The sequence below is a fragment of the Pseudonaja textilis genome, chromosome 2, assembly GCF_049901715.1.
Source record: "Pseudonaja textilis isolate UNSWEBS1 chromosome 2, rPseTex1.2, whole genome shotgun sequence".
Classification (NCBI taxonomy): domain Eukaryota; kingdom Metazoa; phylum Chordata; class Lepidosauria; order Squamata; family Elapidae; genus Pseudonaja; species Pseudonaja textilis.
The window spans coordinates 8294502-8310116 of record NC_141991.1 but is presented as its reverse complement, the minus strand read 5'-3'; the positions used below and the strand labels follow the sequence as shown (position 1 = coordinate 8310116).

The 15615-nt window shown below is 43.2% G+C and overlaps 2 protein-coding genes across 2 annotated transcripts; both read right to left on the bottom strand.

The window, feature by feature from the left end:
• Positions 1 to 365: 365 nt before the first annotated feature.
• LOC148126661 (uncharacterized) lies at positions 366 to 6527 on the bottom strand. The gene is given in 5 exon segments (XM_087928145.1): positions 366 to 925; positions 927 to 1812; positions 2419 to 2545; positions 4665 to 4778; positions 5854 to 6527. Coding segments are annotated over 5 exon segments (1719 nt in total). The 5' UTR covers positions 6208 to 6527; the 3' UTR covers positions 366 to 687.
• Positions 6528 to 9519: 2992 nt separating this feature from the next.
• On the bottom strand, positions 9520 to 15473 carry LOC148126660 (uncharacterized). Its single transcript, XM_087928166.1, is given in 5 exon segments — positions 9520 to 11098; positions 11100 to 11898; positions 12495 to 12621; positions 14152 to 14256; positions 14592 to 15473. Coding segments are annotated over 5 exon segments (1665 nt in total). The 5' UTR covers positions 14988 to 15473; the 3' UTR covers positions 9520 to 10860.
• Between the last annotated feature and the right edge of the window lie 142 nt (positions 15474 to 15615).

Here is a 15615-nt window from a genome sequence, read left to right as displayed (position 1 = left end):
CGACAAGACTTCTTAAGAGGAAGGAAAAGAATATGAGCAGAATTTTCTGGGAATTAAGATAAGTGCAGGTTGAATTCTTTCTAAATTTGATTAATGCATGTAAACTCTTTTTATATAGTGGTTTTCAGGTAAATTAAGAGGGAAGTCAAGGAAGCCATTACTCCTCTGATTGGAAAAGGTAATGAGATGGCAATGGGCAAAAGGAAGGAAAGTGAAGGCCTTAATTCCTATTTTGCGTCCCTGTTTCCACAGTATTGGGGGTGGGGGTGGGGGTAAGAATGCAGGTGAAAATAGGCAAAGGAAAATTTAGCTTCTCTGAATGAATTCAAATATTCAGGACTAGCATTGTTCAGAATTTCTTTCCATAGATTTATATAGTTTCTTCTGTAGGCATTATTTTATGAGAATTATAGTGTCCTTCCCGAGTTTACCATTCCACATACGACTTCTCCCGTGTGGATCCTTCACTGGTGAATCAGATAAGAGTTTCTACTTGAAGGCCTTTCTACTTTGTCCATTTAGAAGATTTCCTCCACAACTGAATCTATTTATGATGAGTAAGATGTTCTTTCCCAATAAAACTATATCTATACTCCATACAATATATAGTGTTGTCCCCCCACCCCATGGATTCTTTTGTGAGTAAATGTCTTTTGATTGTTAAAGCTTTCTCCACACTACATGCATTTATATGGTCTCTATTCTCTGTGGATCCTTTTGAGAATTAAGTTTTCTACTTTGAGCAAAGCTTTTTCCATTCTGTGCATTTATATGGTCTCTTTCCCGTATAGACTCATGATTAGTAAGATAATTTTTCTGAGTAGCTCTCCACACGCCATGCACTTCTAGAAGTGGTGTGGGTTCATGACAAAGATCTGTGTTCCAATGAAAACTATTTCCATACTCCATGCGTTTATACGGCCTCCCCATTATGGATCCTCTTATGATGAATAAGTTGTGAGTTCCAATGAAAGCTTTTTCCACACTCCATGCATTTATAGGGCCTCTCCCCAGTGTGGATTCTGTCATGAGATTTAAGGTGTCTTTTCTGAGCAAAGCTCTTTCCACATTCTGTACATTGAAATGGTTTCTCCCTTGTATGGATTCTTTCATGACAAATAAGACCACTTTTTTGAGTAAACCCTTTTCCACACTGTATGCATTTATACGATCTCTCCTCAGTGTGGATCCTCTCATGATTAATAAGTTGTGAGTTCCAATGAAAGCTTTTTCCACACTCCATGCATTTATAGGGCCTCTCCCCAGTGTGGATTCTGTCATGAGATTTAAGGTGTCCCTTCTGAGCAAAGGTCTTTCCACATTCTGTACATTGAAATGGTTTCTCCCCTGTATGAATTCTTTCATGACTAATAAGGCCACTTTTATGAGTAAACCCTTTCCCACACTGGATGCATTTATATGGTCTCTCCCCAGTATGGGTCCTCTTATGACGAGTAAGTTCTGAGTTCTGACAAAAGCTTTTTCCACACTCTATGCATATATATGGTCTTTCCGCTGTGTGCATTCTTAGGTGGAAAGTAACGTGCCATTTGTCAATAAAGCTCTTTCCACACTCCAGGCATTTATATGGTCTGTCCTCTGTGTCAATCCTTTGATGGCAAGTAATATCACTACTTTCAGTGAATCTCTTTCCAAATTCCATGCAACTATATGTTTTTTCACTTGAGTGGATCCGCTGATGGGGAGTCAGATTATGCCTTGTACAGAAGTCACTTTGGCCCTTTGAAGACACTGCCCTTTGTAGTTTAAATAAACTCCACTGCTTCTCATTCTCCAGCCCCTCACCATCACCTGGTTGGAAAAAAAACCCAGAAATTCTCATTAATATTTAAAATGATGGCAAAGTGGGGTATCTCCCAGTCAAAAATATGCCAATCTGAGTATCAGGCCTGGTACCAGCAACTGGTCAAAGTAGGAGATGCTGGGTTGAAATTGTTATCAATGATGCTCTTAATGATATCCAAGAGATTTTTCAGCCCTGAAACATATTACGGATTTGTGTTGTTAGATCAATCTGCTCAGGCATTTCCATCTAAGGCCTTTCACAATGCTATAGTGAGCATTTCTGCCAAGGCCCTTGTTGTTTTCTGGAAGAGTGGCTGTGATGGCAACCTTGGACAAAGTTGCCCATGACATGCCTCGACTGGTTTATGATCTGGAGGTCCTGGCAGTTAAAGAGAACCAAAGGGAAGCGTATGGGGCTTCTGAACATGTGGGTGTCCACTGCATACTATACCTTGTGATCCTGATTTCCCTGAGATTAGGAAAGATTTTACAAGTGATAGTCATTAGAGTTCTCACCAGCTTATGCAACTGAGTGCATGTATCTTCCCTGTTTAATTCCCACTTAAAACACCTTTCCTAATCAACAGAACCCAGAGCAAAGAGGATGCTTACCCAGAGCAGCCATATTCATAGCAACTTCCAGCATGACTTCCTTGCACAAGGCCTTTTGGCTAGAATCCAGCAGTGTCCACTCCTCCTCTGTGAAGTCCACAGCCACCTCCTCCAACGGATCAGAGTCCTAGAAACAAAACAAATATTTTCCCCCTATGACTGTCCTCTCATGTTTTTTTCTTAATTCCAAAAGAGAGCTTTGCAAAAGACCAAATGGTCATTTTCTCCTAAGACAGACATACACCCTGAAGGTGCACATAGTCCTTAAGGTTGGGAAGCCCCCCCTCCACCTCCTCCATGCTGTTTTTTAAAGGCACAAAATATAGCTTAGATGCATCCAAGCTGTAGCACTGCTTGGGGACCCCCTCCCCTGGCCTGGAAGAATTCACCAAAAAGATTTTGTGCAGAGGAAGATTTTGTCTCTGGCCCAGTAAAACACAAATTTGTTAGAAAACAGCACATACCTATTTTAGGAATTTTCTATCTGCCCTATTTCAAAATGTTGTACATGATCCTGAAAATATCAAAGTCACCTGACCAACAGTCTTACTATTAAAACTTCTCAGCTTTGACTAACAGGTTTTTATATGAGAAATTTGCCCATCCTCTAATTTATTTTTAAATGGATATATTGGGCTATCACTGAAGCAATTTTAAAATGGAATAGAGTAACAAAGTTGGAAGGGACCTTGGAGGTCTTCTAGTCCAACCCCCTGCTCAGGCAGGAAACCCTATACCATTTCAAATGGTTAATTCAATCTCTTCTTAAAAACTTTCAGCGTTGCAGCATTTACAATTTCTGGAGGCAAGTTATTCCATTGAATAATTGTTCTAACTATCAGGAAAATTCTCCTTAAATCGAGGTTGATTCTCTCCTTGCTTAGCTTCCACCCATTGCTTCTTGACCTGCCCTCAGGTGCTTTGGAGAATAGCTTGACTCCCTCTTCTTTGTGGCATCCCCTGAAATATTGGAACACTGCTATCATGTCACCCCTAGTCCTTTTTTTCATCAAATAAGGCATACTTAATTCCAGCAACCATTCTTTATATGTTTTAGCCTCCAGTCCTCTAATCATCCTTGTTGATCTTCTCTGCACTCTTTCTGGAGTCTCAACATCTTTTTTACATTATGGCAATCAAAACTAGATGCATTATTCTAAGTGGTATTAACACTTCACATGATCTTGATTCTATCCCTCTGTTTATGCAGCCTAGAACTCTTTTGGCTTTTTTGGCTCAAAATACCAATTTTTGTTCAATTGGTATTGTTTCAGTTCATGTCTTTAATTTTTTAACTGCTATCCCCAAGTATTTCCAAAGATATTAAGAAAGATTAAACTGTTAAACTGTTCTAACATATAAGTTATATTTCCTCTTGTGAATTGAAATGAACTTTGTTTGCATTCCTAGGACTATCCTCAACCTTGAATCAATAAGGCTCAGTGGGGCATTCTGTGGAGATGCCATGTTCAAATTCACATACACTTGGCATTTGGTTTTCAAAGCTCATAAATGAAGTTATTTAAAGCAGCGGTCAACAACCGTGGGTCGTGGCCCACTGGTGGTCTGTAAGAAAATTTTGGTGGGCTGTAGAGAAATCTCACCCCCAGAGTACCCCCCCAAAGCAATTAATCCAGGCTGTGCAGAAATACAAGGCTGTACCACCCACATGGCCCGCAGGAACCCTCCCCGCCCACTCACTCCTTAGCAGGCAAACTTGCCTGCTAAATTGCTATTTTTCCTTTTTCTGAGCATCAGGTGTTCTGCTGTGCCGGGAGATTAATTAGCTAGGAAGCAGGAAATGGTTGGATTTCTTACTTTCTAGCTAGTCTTTAGATATTTGGCTCTGCTTTTAAGCACAGTCGAACCTCCCTTAGGACTGAAGTTTCTATTATTCAGAGCAGACTCACGGCAAGCAAATTTTATGTGACAGACTGAGCTTGCCAATGGCAGATAGATAGATCACTGAATGATTCTGTGAGCAACTCAATCTGCCTGCCTGCTCTGCCTGATTTTGGGTAAAAGTTGCTTTTTTATAAAAAAAATTCAATATTTATATAAATATTTATAATATTTACATACAAGCCATGCCCAGCCAGTCACATGACCACCAAGCCATACCCACAAATTAGGCCATGCCCAAAGAACCAATTAGTGGTCCCTGGGATTTAGAATTATGAGTTTGGTGGTCCCTAAGGTCCAAAAGGTTGGCGAATCCTGGTTTAAACATTTCAATCTACACTTACCTGACAACGTGGTCCCAGTTGGATCCTCCTGAAAAGAAGCTCTTCAGAATCATTGGATGGATCTCCTCTTCCCTGGAGCTCTGCTGAAATCTCCTCAATCAATGGCTCCTGAAACTGAAAAAAAAGCCTGATTTATAATCCACTTTCAAATGACTTCAAACTAACCATGTTAGTTTGCTTAAGTTTTTCCTTTCCACATGTATTTTTCCAATTCAAATCAAAATGAGACAACTTGAGATTTTCTGCCACTTTTGTGAGTTGCTTCTTTTTTATTTCCTATTTTCCTTTGGAGCAGGAGCTGCTTATTTATCTCCTCTCCTTTCCCTGACAATTTTGGCCTTTCCTTCTTTGTGAATGTATTTAATTTTATCCTATCCACCAACCTGGAAGTTCAGAAGTAGATCTTGGAAGTAGATCTTGAAACGTTGAGACTCTCATTAAAACAATTTGGATACTTCATTTTTTTCTAACAAATTCCCAGTTAGGTTTAACTTTTAGTGATAAATGTTTTAAGATAATTTTGAATATATAGAAAAGTAATGAACTAGGGAGAATCTCTGTTGCAATGGAGTGCAACCTTTTGGCAGATTTGCTCAATAAATCAATTTGCAAAATGATTCTGAAGGATATTCAACTTTAATGAATGATATATTCTCAGCATCAAAGGGTGCAATAATATCCTAAGGTGGACTAAAAGAATGACATGACACAAATTGGGAATAGAGGAGGGGAATTCACTTAATGAATTGACTTATGTTACGTTCACATTCAATTCAAAGCAAATGGTACTGATCAAGATTTCTGAAATGACTAGAGAACTTGGATGATCCAACTGAGATATAGAAACATAATTTGTGGGTGGGTGGTATTTTGGGCAATAGCTATAGAGGATCCCTCTTGGATTCAGTCTGAGTCCCTGATTTGGGAATCGTGATTGGAAATACTAGAAAGGGTTTTTATGACATTTCCCCTTCCACCCCCATGGGGGAATTAAGTTATCTTTTGCATTATGGTTGTCCAATCCATGACAAACTATGAGGGAAAATAGAATGAGTGAATAATGTCTCACAAAGTTATTCCCACATACTATTACACCATCCCAACAGGAGTTGTCTGGATGTCTTTTCTCTGCAATTATCTATATAAGGAAGAGAGACAAGAGACGTAGAAGAGGACGAAAGTGCCTCACCTGCCGCCCCTTTCCGGGCTCCGGGGCGGCTGCGGGGCCGAGGAGGCAGCCTTCGGCCAGGGCCACCGCCTGGGCGCAGCTCTCCGCCCCGCACTCCCTCAGCCAGCCCGACAGCTCCGGGGGCAGCAGGGCCAGCAGCTGCTCCAGCACCACCAGGTCCAGCATCTCGGCTTTGCTGCTCCGCTCGGGCCGCAGCCACCCCCGGCACAGCCGGTGCAGGCGGCTGCAAAGCGCCCGGGGTCCCTCGGCCTCCCGGGAGACGCAGCTGCGGAAGCGCCAGCGCTCAGCCTCGGAGCTGCGGAGACCCTCGGGGAGGCCGCTCCCCGCCTGAAGGGGAGACCCCCGGGCCTCCATTCGGTCTCCGGCTTCAACGCAGCCGGAGCGGGGAGAAATTCGGTCACAGCGGACCCTCCTCCGCCGATTCTTCACGCCCCTTTCCCGGTTTCAGCGAGAAGAAGGGGGTGGGGCTCCGCCCCTCAGGGCTTCTGAGGCAGAGAAGCTGCAAGTCACTCCCGCCAAAATTTCCCGCGCTCGCCAGGCCCCCCAACAGACTCGGTGAGATATGATTACTTCCTAGAGAGGCACAAGACTCTGATCTCTCATGCTCTTGATTAGAGCGTCCCATAAGGCAGCTACCGCCTGTCCTATCCTCTGTGTCCGACGGTCGGACCTGGCAAAGGTCTTCTGCGCATGCCCTGTTCTCTATAGACGCTCAAAGGTCGACCGAAGTCACGTGGTGGCGGAGTATTTGGAAGGTGGGATTGGAGGGGGATGCGCGGATACAGGAAAGAGCCCGGCCGGAATAGAGCAAAGCGCCTTTGAATGGAATCTTAGCTTGCTGGTTCTGAGCACCTGGGATTTCTCTTTCCTTCCCGCCAGTAAATTTATTGTTATGCTGTGTAACTATATAATACGCTATATATTATGGAATAATTATGTAAGCAATAACTGTTTGGGGGATTTCTCCAAACCGGTTTGGACTCTGTTGTCTGTATTCATGTGGTGACACTCAAAGAAGGAATCCTCCTTTTTCTACAGGGTACAATCTGCCCATTACGTTTTTGGTTTCTATTTCTGCTGTAAGAAGCCCACCCACCCCTTCTGGAATATTTTCAGGAATATTAAAAGAGATAAACTATTGTATTTCCCCAAAGGAGAAATAAAAAAAAAATGTTCTTAAGACGCAGAAAGCAGTCCCAGTCTTTCTAAATTGCTCCCAGCAGATTTTGTGCCCATTAAGATTATTCACAAACAAAACACCATCTCCTTTTTTCTTTTTCTTTTAATCACCCGTAATCCCTTGCATTGGAGTAGAGTAGGGGCAACTGAATGGAGTTGAGTAGTTACTGGCCGGACGCCCTTCCTGTCACCAATCCAGAGTTTGAAGCAGAGATTTACTCATTGTGCCTAGAGAGAGAAATATCTGCCGCTACCTAGGATTGAACTCGCAGCCTTCTAATTGTGAGGCAAAAACTCCACCCATAGGCCACTGCACCATATCCAAATGATGTGATTTAATTTGCATTCCCCCACCCAAATTCTGAGGACAGGTAGTGACCTTTTAGGACATAATAGCATTAACCCACCACCATTAGAATAGCAAAAGAACACCAGGCTCACTACATTGCAGAATGCCCTGAAGTATTTCGAACACAAAACCCCAGAAACCTGTAAAGATCCATCCACCCGTTGAGCCATTTGGTCAGTTGTTCCAGAACTGCATGTTGTGGATCTGCTCATCAATAAACGGACCTTCTTTCCTAAGCAGCTAGCCTCCATTTTATTTCCAGGGCCTCTCTCCTGACTTTGAACTGAACCAGACTGATTTTTTTTTCACAACACTACTATGTTGAAATCTTGACTTTTTCTACTTGATCTTTCCTGGCTTCTTGTTTCTTGAAGAGTTGATCTGGTTTCAAGGGGCTGCACTACTTCAAAAAAATTGTTACAAAAAAAAGATTTACCACGTTCAGTGAGCAAATGGTAAACCACGTCTCAGGAAGATGACTGAACTGCAGCCATTTCTGCCATGGTGGCTAACCAGATGCTCGCGCTTATAAGAGTTATCTGCATTGCTTAGTTTCAATACAAGTAGTTATAGTTATGCTGAAATTGAGCAATATGGATAACAATATTAAAGTTATGATTTGGTAAAGTATTTTACTGAATACCATTTCATTCCAAAGTGATTGTGCTTACTGGAGCCAAAAACCTGGACGAGGATGAAAAAGGATATTCCAGCTTTTCACTCCCCAAGATGTTTTCAAAAAATTGTATTGCTCGTCTTTGCACAAAGGCAGAGGTGCAGGTCGGGAAGGCAGGTGTACTGGATGCGCTGCACAGGCTGCTGGAAAGCCGAATTGGTGGGCTGGAGCAGGCAGCCGGCTGTGGGAAGCTTGTCTTCGTGTGGAGGTACTGGCAGCAGGCGGAGGCATTGAGGTGGGAAGACAGGCTATCTTGAAGCTCTGGGCAGGCCACAGGCAACCCGAGTGATGCAAAGACAGGAGTCCCATGGCCACCTACCCACTTGGTCCCACCATCTTTGTTTGCTTGTAGCCCACGCGGTTCGTCAGGATTGCATGCCTTCACCCCAACGCCTCTGCTTCTGGATGATGCCAATGCCACCACGCAGACGAGCCTCCCGTGTCCACCCGCTCCAGCCCACCAACTCTCAGCTTTCCTTCAGCCCATGTGGTATATCCAGATTGCATGCTTCCCCGCTCCTGCACATCCTCTGCCGTTTGCTGCTTGGACAAGTAATCAACTCACCTGTGCTGCATGGGCTGTGCAGCCCCCAAGTGTGCTGACCAAGTGTCCAGAGGGTTGCAGTTGCTGCCGGACATTGGCCCCCGTGCACTCGCTGCCTTTTGTCCACATGCCTGGGAGATGGGATGCCCAACCAGGCTGATCACCCTGAAATGGTTTCCACGAAAATAAGCCCTAATGCTTATTTTGGAGCTCCAAACATGACAGGGTCTTATTTTCAAGGAAATACGGTATGCCATCAAGATATACTTTGGGAGTTCCTTCACACCATTTTATTCGTCCTGTTATCTGTATTTCAGCGATGATAACTGGGAAGAACTCCCAAAGGTGCTTTTTCAAAAGACAACTTGACTTTGATTTTTGCTTGAAGACATTCTGCTTCTCTCATCCAAGGAGCCTCTTCAGTTCCCAGCTTCTTGGATGAGAAGCAAAATGTCTTCACAAGCAAAATCAAAGTCCAGTTGTCTTTGAAAAACACCTTTGGGACAATCATGACCTGGATTGGGAGACCCCCAACCCCCTGGGCCATGGCCCACTACTGGGAATTGGGACTTACAGAATAGGGTTGCGGAAGTGGCGGTCGAGTGTGCTTGTGCACTCACACATCCTCACTTAGGCAAAGCAGTGGGCAAATGCAAAGGGAGTTGCATGTCAGCTTCCCCACCCCATCGATCTCACAGAACCATTTCCCTGAGCCCAAAGTGGGAAAGGCAGGGGATCCTCTGCCCTGGACATCCATAGACTTGAGGAAGGAATCCCCCGGTTTCTACAGAGCACAATCTGCCCTACATCTTTTCTGTTTTATATCTATTTCGGTTCTCTTGAAGTCTTGAAGAAAGGGAGGGAGACGACATGGATGGTGCTGCAAATGTGACAAAATGAAATTGCTGAAGGCAGCCACACATCAACTACATTTATTAAATAAGTATGTAAGCAATAAATACTTTTTACACCAATTTGTCATCTTTGTTGTCTGTATTCCTGCAATGACACTCAAGACTTCCAAAGCTGTTTTTTTTTCAAAAGACAATTGGACTTTGTTTTTAGCTTTTCATCCAACAGGTTTCTTTGGTTTTCAACTTCTTGGATAAGAAGTGAAACATCTTCAAGCAAAAACAAAGAAAATTCAATTAAGAATCTCCATAGACTCAATAAAGGAATCCTTTTTCTACTCAGTGCAATCTGCCATGCATCTTTTCTCTTTTATATCTATTTCAATTCTGTTGAAGTCTTGAGTTTTTGTTCACTTTTTCTCCTTGTCTTTCCTGGCCGCGTGGATTCTTATACAGTTCATCTGGTTTCAAGGGGCTGCGCTACCTAAAACCCCCACAGAAATTGACCTCTCAAAGTGGTTCCGTTCCCTGTAGAAGCTGTAGAATTACATGTCATAAGAGATTAGTAAGGTTCCAAGACTGTAAGAGTATAAAGGTTTTTCTCCACGATATATTGGAAAGTTACGATAGTATGAAATAATTGCCTTGGCAACTACTCAAAAAAGTACTTATCTTTCTGGAGCTGATCTCATCTCCTGGTCAGGAGATAACAAAGGTAAACGACAAGACTTCTTAAGAGGAAGGAAAAGAATATGAGCAGAATTTTCTGGGAATTAAGATAAGTGCAGGTTGAATTCTTTCTAAATTTGATTAATGCATGTAAACTCTTTTTATATAGTGGTTTTCAGGTAAATTAAGAGGGAAGTCAAGGAAGCCATTACTCCTCTGATTGGAAAAGGTAATGAGATGGCAATGGGCAAAAGGAAGGAAAGTGAAGGCCTTAATTCCTATTTTGCGTCCCTGTTTCCACAGTATTGGGGGGTGGGGGTGGGGGTAAGAATGCAGGTGAAAATAGGCAAAGGAAAATTTAGCTTCTCTGAATGAATTCAAATATTCAGGACTAGCATTGTTCAGAATTTCTTTCCATAGATTTATATAGTTTCTTCTGTAGGCATTATTTTATGAGAATTATAGTGTCCTTCCCGAGTTTACCATTCCACATACGACTTCTCCCGTGTGGATCCTTCACTGGTGAATCAGATAAGAGTTTCTACTTGAAGGCCTTTCTACTTTGTCCATTTAGAAGATTTCCTCCACAACTGAATCTGTTTATGATGAGTAAGATGTTCTTTCCCAATAAAACTATATCTATACTCCATACAATATATAGTGTTGTCCCCCCACCCCATGGATTCTTTTGTGAGTAAATGTCTTTTGATTGTTAAAGCTTTCTCCACACTACATGCATTTATATGGTCTCTATTCTCTGTGGATCCTTTTGAGAATTAAGTTTTCTACTTTGAGCAAAGCTTTTTCCATTCTGTGCATTTATATGGTCTCTTTCCCGTACAGACTCATGATTAGTAAGATAATTTTTCTGAGTAGTTCTCCACACGCCATGCACTTCTAGAAGTGGTGTGGGTTCATGACAAAGATCTGTGTTCCAATGAAAACTATTTCCATACTCCATGCGTTTATACGGCCTCCCCATTATGGATCCTCTTATGATGAATAAGTTGTGAGTTCCAATGAAAGCTTTTTCCACACTCCATGCATTTATAGGGCCTCTCCCCAGTGTGGATTCTGTCATGAGATTTAAGGTGTCTTTTCTGAGCAAAGCTCTTTCCACATTCTGTACATTGAAATGGTTTCTCCCCTGTATGGATTCTTTCATGACTAATAAGGTCACTTTTATAAGTAAACCCTTTTCCACACTGGATGCATTTATATGGTCTCTCCCCAGTGTGGATCCTCTCATGATAAATAAGTTGTGAGTTCCAATGAAAGCTTTTTCCACACTCCATGCATTTATAGGGCCTCTCCCCAGTGTGGATTCTGTCATGAGATTTAAGGTGTACCTTCTGAGCAAAGGCCTTTCCACATTCTGTACATTGAAATGGTTTATCCCCTGTATGAATTCTTTCATGACTAATAAGGCCACTTTTATGAGTAAACCCTTTCCCACACTGGATGCATTTATATGGTCTCTCCCCAGTATGGGTCCTCTTATGACGAGTAAGTTCTGAGTTCTGACAAAAGCTTTTTCCACACTCTATGCATATATATGGTCTTTCCGCTGTGTGCATTCTTAGGTGGAAAGTAACGTGCCATTTGTCAATAAAGCTCTTTCCACACTCCAGGCATTTATATGGTCTGTCCTCTGTGTCAATCCTTTGATGGCAAGTAATATCACTACTTTCAGTGAATCTCTTTCCAAATTCCATGCAACTATATGTTTTTTCACTTTTTCTCCACTGCTTCTCATTCTCCAGCCCCTCACCATCACCTGGTTGGAAAAAAAACCCATTAATATTTAAAATGATGGCAAAGTGGGGTATCTCCCAGTCAAAAATATGCCAATCTGAGTATCAGGCTTGGTACCAGCAACTGGTCAAAGTAGGAGATGTTGGGTTGAAATTGTTATCAATGATGCTCTTAATGATATCCAAGAGATTTTTCAGCCCTGAAACATATTAAGGATTTGTGTTGTTAGATCAATCTGCTCAGGCATTTCCATCTAAGGCCTTTCACAAAGCTATAGTGAGCATTTCTGCCAAGGCCCTTGTTGTTTTCTGGAAGAGTGGCTGTGATGACAACCTTGGACAAAGTTGCCCATGACATGCCTCGATTGGTTTATGATCTGGAGGTCCTGGCAGTTAAAGGGAACCAAAGGGAAGTGTATGGGGCTTCTGCACATGTGGGTGTCCACTGCATACTATACCTTGTGATCCTGATTTTCCTGAGATTAGGAAAGATTTTACAAGTGATAGTCATTAGAGTTCTCACCACCTTATGCAACTGAGTGCATGTATCTTCCCTGTTTAATTCCCACTTAAAACACCTTTCCTAATCAACAGAACCCAGAGCAAAGAGGATCCTTACCCAGAGCAGCCATATTCATAGCAACTTCCAGCATGACTTCCTTGCACAAGGCCTTTTGGTTAGAATCCAGCAGTGCCCACTCCTCCTCTGTGAAGTCCACAGCCATCTCCTCCAACGGATCAGAGTCCTAGATACAAAAAAATATTAGTGGGCTATCATTAAAGCAATTTTTAAAATAGAATAGCAGATTTGGAAGAGACCTTGAAGGTCTTCAAGTACTCTAATTCCCTCCTCAGGCAGAAAATCCTATACAATTTCAGACAAATGGTAATCCAATTTCCTCTTAAAATCTCCCAGTGTTGCAGCATAGACAATTTCTTGAGGCAAGTTATTCCACTGAATAATTGTTCTAACTATCAGGAAAGTGCTACTTAATTCCAGGTTGCTTCTTTCCTTGATTAGTTTCCATGCATTGCTTCTTGACCTGCCCACAGGTGCTTTGGAGAATAGTTTGACTTTCTCTTCTTTATGGCAGCCCCTGAGATATTGGAACACTGCTATCACGTCACCCCTAGTCCTTCTTTTCATCAAACAAGGCATACTCAATTCCAGCAACCATTCTTTATATGTTTTAGCCTCCAGTCCTCTAATCATCCTTGTTGCTCTTCTCTATAGTCTTTTTTTTGACTACCAGTTCTGTGGGTGTGGCTTGGTGGGCGTGGCAGGGGAAGGATACCGTAAAATCCCCAATCAGAGGTGGTATTTGCCGGTTCTCTGAACTACTCAAAATTTCTGCTACCAGTTCTCCAGAACTGGTCAGAACTTGCTGAATACCACCTCTGATCTTGATTCTATCCCTCTGTTTATGCAGCCTAGAACCGTGTTGGCTTTTTTGGCAGCTGAAGCACACTGAAACTGCCCAAGTACCAATTTTTGTTCAATTGGTATTGTTTCACTTTTCTTTTCAAAGATATTAAGAAATATTAAACTGTTAAACTCTTCCAACATATAAGTTACATTTTCTAATATAAGTCTCCCATGGTTTGCATTGCTAGGACTACCTTCAAAGTTGAATCAGTAAAGGCCCAATAAGTCATTTTGTAGGGACACCAGGTTCAAATTCACATAAGTTTCGGCATTTGGTTTTCAAAGAACCTCATGAATGAAAGCGTTTAGACTTTTCAGAAGAAATCTACACAAATCTGTGAGAAAACAGGACATACCTATTAAGGATTTTTTTATCTGCCCTATTTCAAAATGTTGCACATGATCCTGGAAATATCAAGTCACTTGACTAACAGTGTTACCATTAAAACTTGTCAGATTTGGCTTCCAGGTTTTTATATGAGAAATTTGTCCATCCTGTAAATTATTCTTAAATGGATATATTGGGCTATCTCTGAAGCAGTTTTTGTTCAATTGGTATTGTTTGGCTTCATGTCTTTACTTTTTTTAACTGCTTTCCCCAAGTCTTATGAAAGATATTAAGAAAACTGTTGGAATTGTCCCAACATATAAATTACATTTCTAGTACAAGATTCTTGTGAACTGTCCTTTGTTTGCATTCCTAGGATCATCTTCAAGGTTGAATCAGTAAGGCTCACTGTGGCATTCTGTAGGGACACCAGGTTTGAAATTCACATAACCTTGGCATTTGGTTTTCAAAGAAGCTCATGAACGAAGGTGTTTAAACTTCTCAGAAGAAACTTACACTTACCTGGCAAGGTGGTCCCAGTTGGATCCTCCTGAATAGAACTTTTTCAGAATCATTGGATGGATCTCCTCTTCCCTGTTGCTCCGCTGAGATCTCAATGAATGTCTCCTGTAAGAAGCGTGACAAAGAATATTAGCTCTACCTTTGTAAGACCACATTAATAAAATATTTTTTGTTTTCTCATTGTACTTACTGGAATGGTTTTTATGACATTTTGCCGCCCCGCTTCCACCCCCATGGGGGAATTGAGATAACTTTTGCATTAGGGCTGTCCAGTCCAGGACAAAGTATGAGGGAAAATAGAACGTGGGAATAACGCCCCACAAAGTAATTCCCACATACTGTTTACTATTTATATTCCAACACGTGTTGTTTGGGTGTATTCTGGGATTATCTGCAAGGAAGAGACACAAGGGCCACAGAAAAGGATGAAAGTGCCTCACCTGCCACCCCTTTCCGGACTCCGGGGAGTCTGAGGGGCCGAGGAGGCAGCCTTCGGCCAGGGCCACCGCCTGGGCGCAGCTCTCCGCCCCGCACTCCCTCAGCCAGCCCGACAGCTCCGGGGGCAGCAGGGCCAGCAGCTGCTCCAGCACCACCAGGTCCAGCATCTCGGCTTTGCTGCTCCGCTCGGGCCGCAGCCACCCCCGGCACAGCCGGTGCAGGCGGCTGCAAAGCGCCCGGGGCCCCTCGGCCTCCCGGGAGACGCAGCTGCGGAAGCGCCAGAGGTCAGCCTCGGAGCTGCGGAGACCCTCGGGGAGGCCGCTCGGGACGCCGCTTCCCTCGCCGGACTCCAAACCGCAGCCGCTCCCGGCCTGAAGAGGAGAATCCCGGGCTTCCATTCGGTCTCCGGTTTCAACGCAGCCCGAACCGGGTCAAACTCCCACTGAGGCCTCCTTCGGTCACGGCGGACCCTCTCTCACCCACTCTCCCCGCCTCTTTCCCGGTTTCAGGATGAGAAGCGGGGGAGGGGTCCGTTCCCTCAGGAATCCTGAGGCGGAGAAGAGCAGCTGCAACTCGGTCCCGCCAAAACTTCCCGCGCTCGCCAGCCCCCTCCCTCCCTCCCTCCCAGACTTGGTGAGATATGGTTGCTTCCTAGAGAGCCACAAGACTATGACCCCTCCCGCTTTATTGCTCTTGATCAGAGCGTCTCATAAGGCAACTAGCGGAGCTCTCTTGTCCTCCATGTTTGGCATCCGGGCCTGCCAAAGGTCTTCTGCGCATGCCCTGTTCTTTGTAGACGCTCAAAAGCCGGCCGAAGTCACGTGGTGGCGGAGTATTTGGTAGGTGAGGTGCGCAGGTGTAGGGAAGAGGCTTGGAGTTGGTATAGCAGGGCTGGTATAGAGCAAACCGCCTTGAATTGAATCTAGTTTGATTGCTGGTTCTGAGTACCTGGATTTTCTCTTTACTTCCCGCCAGTTTATTCATATAAGATATAGTATATAAATGTGATATATTATTAAACATGTA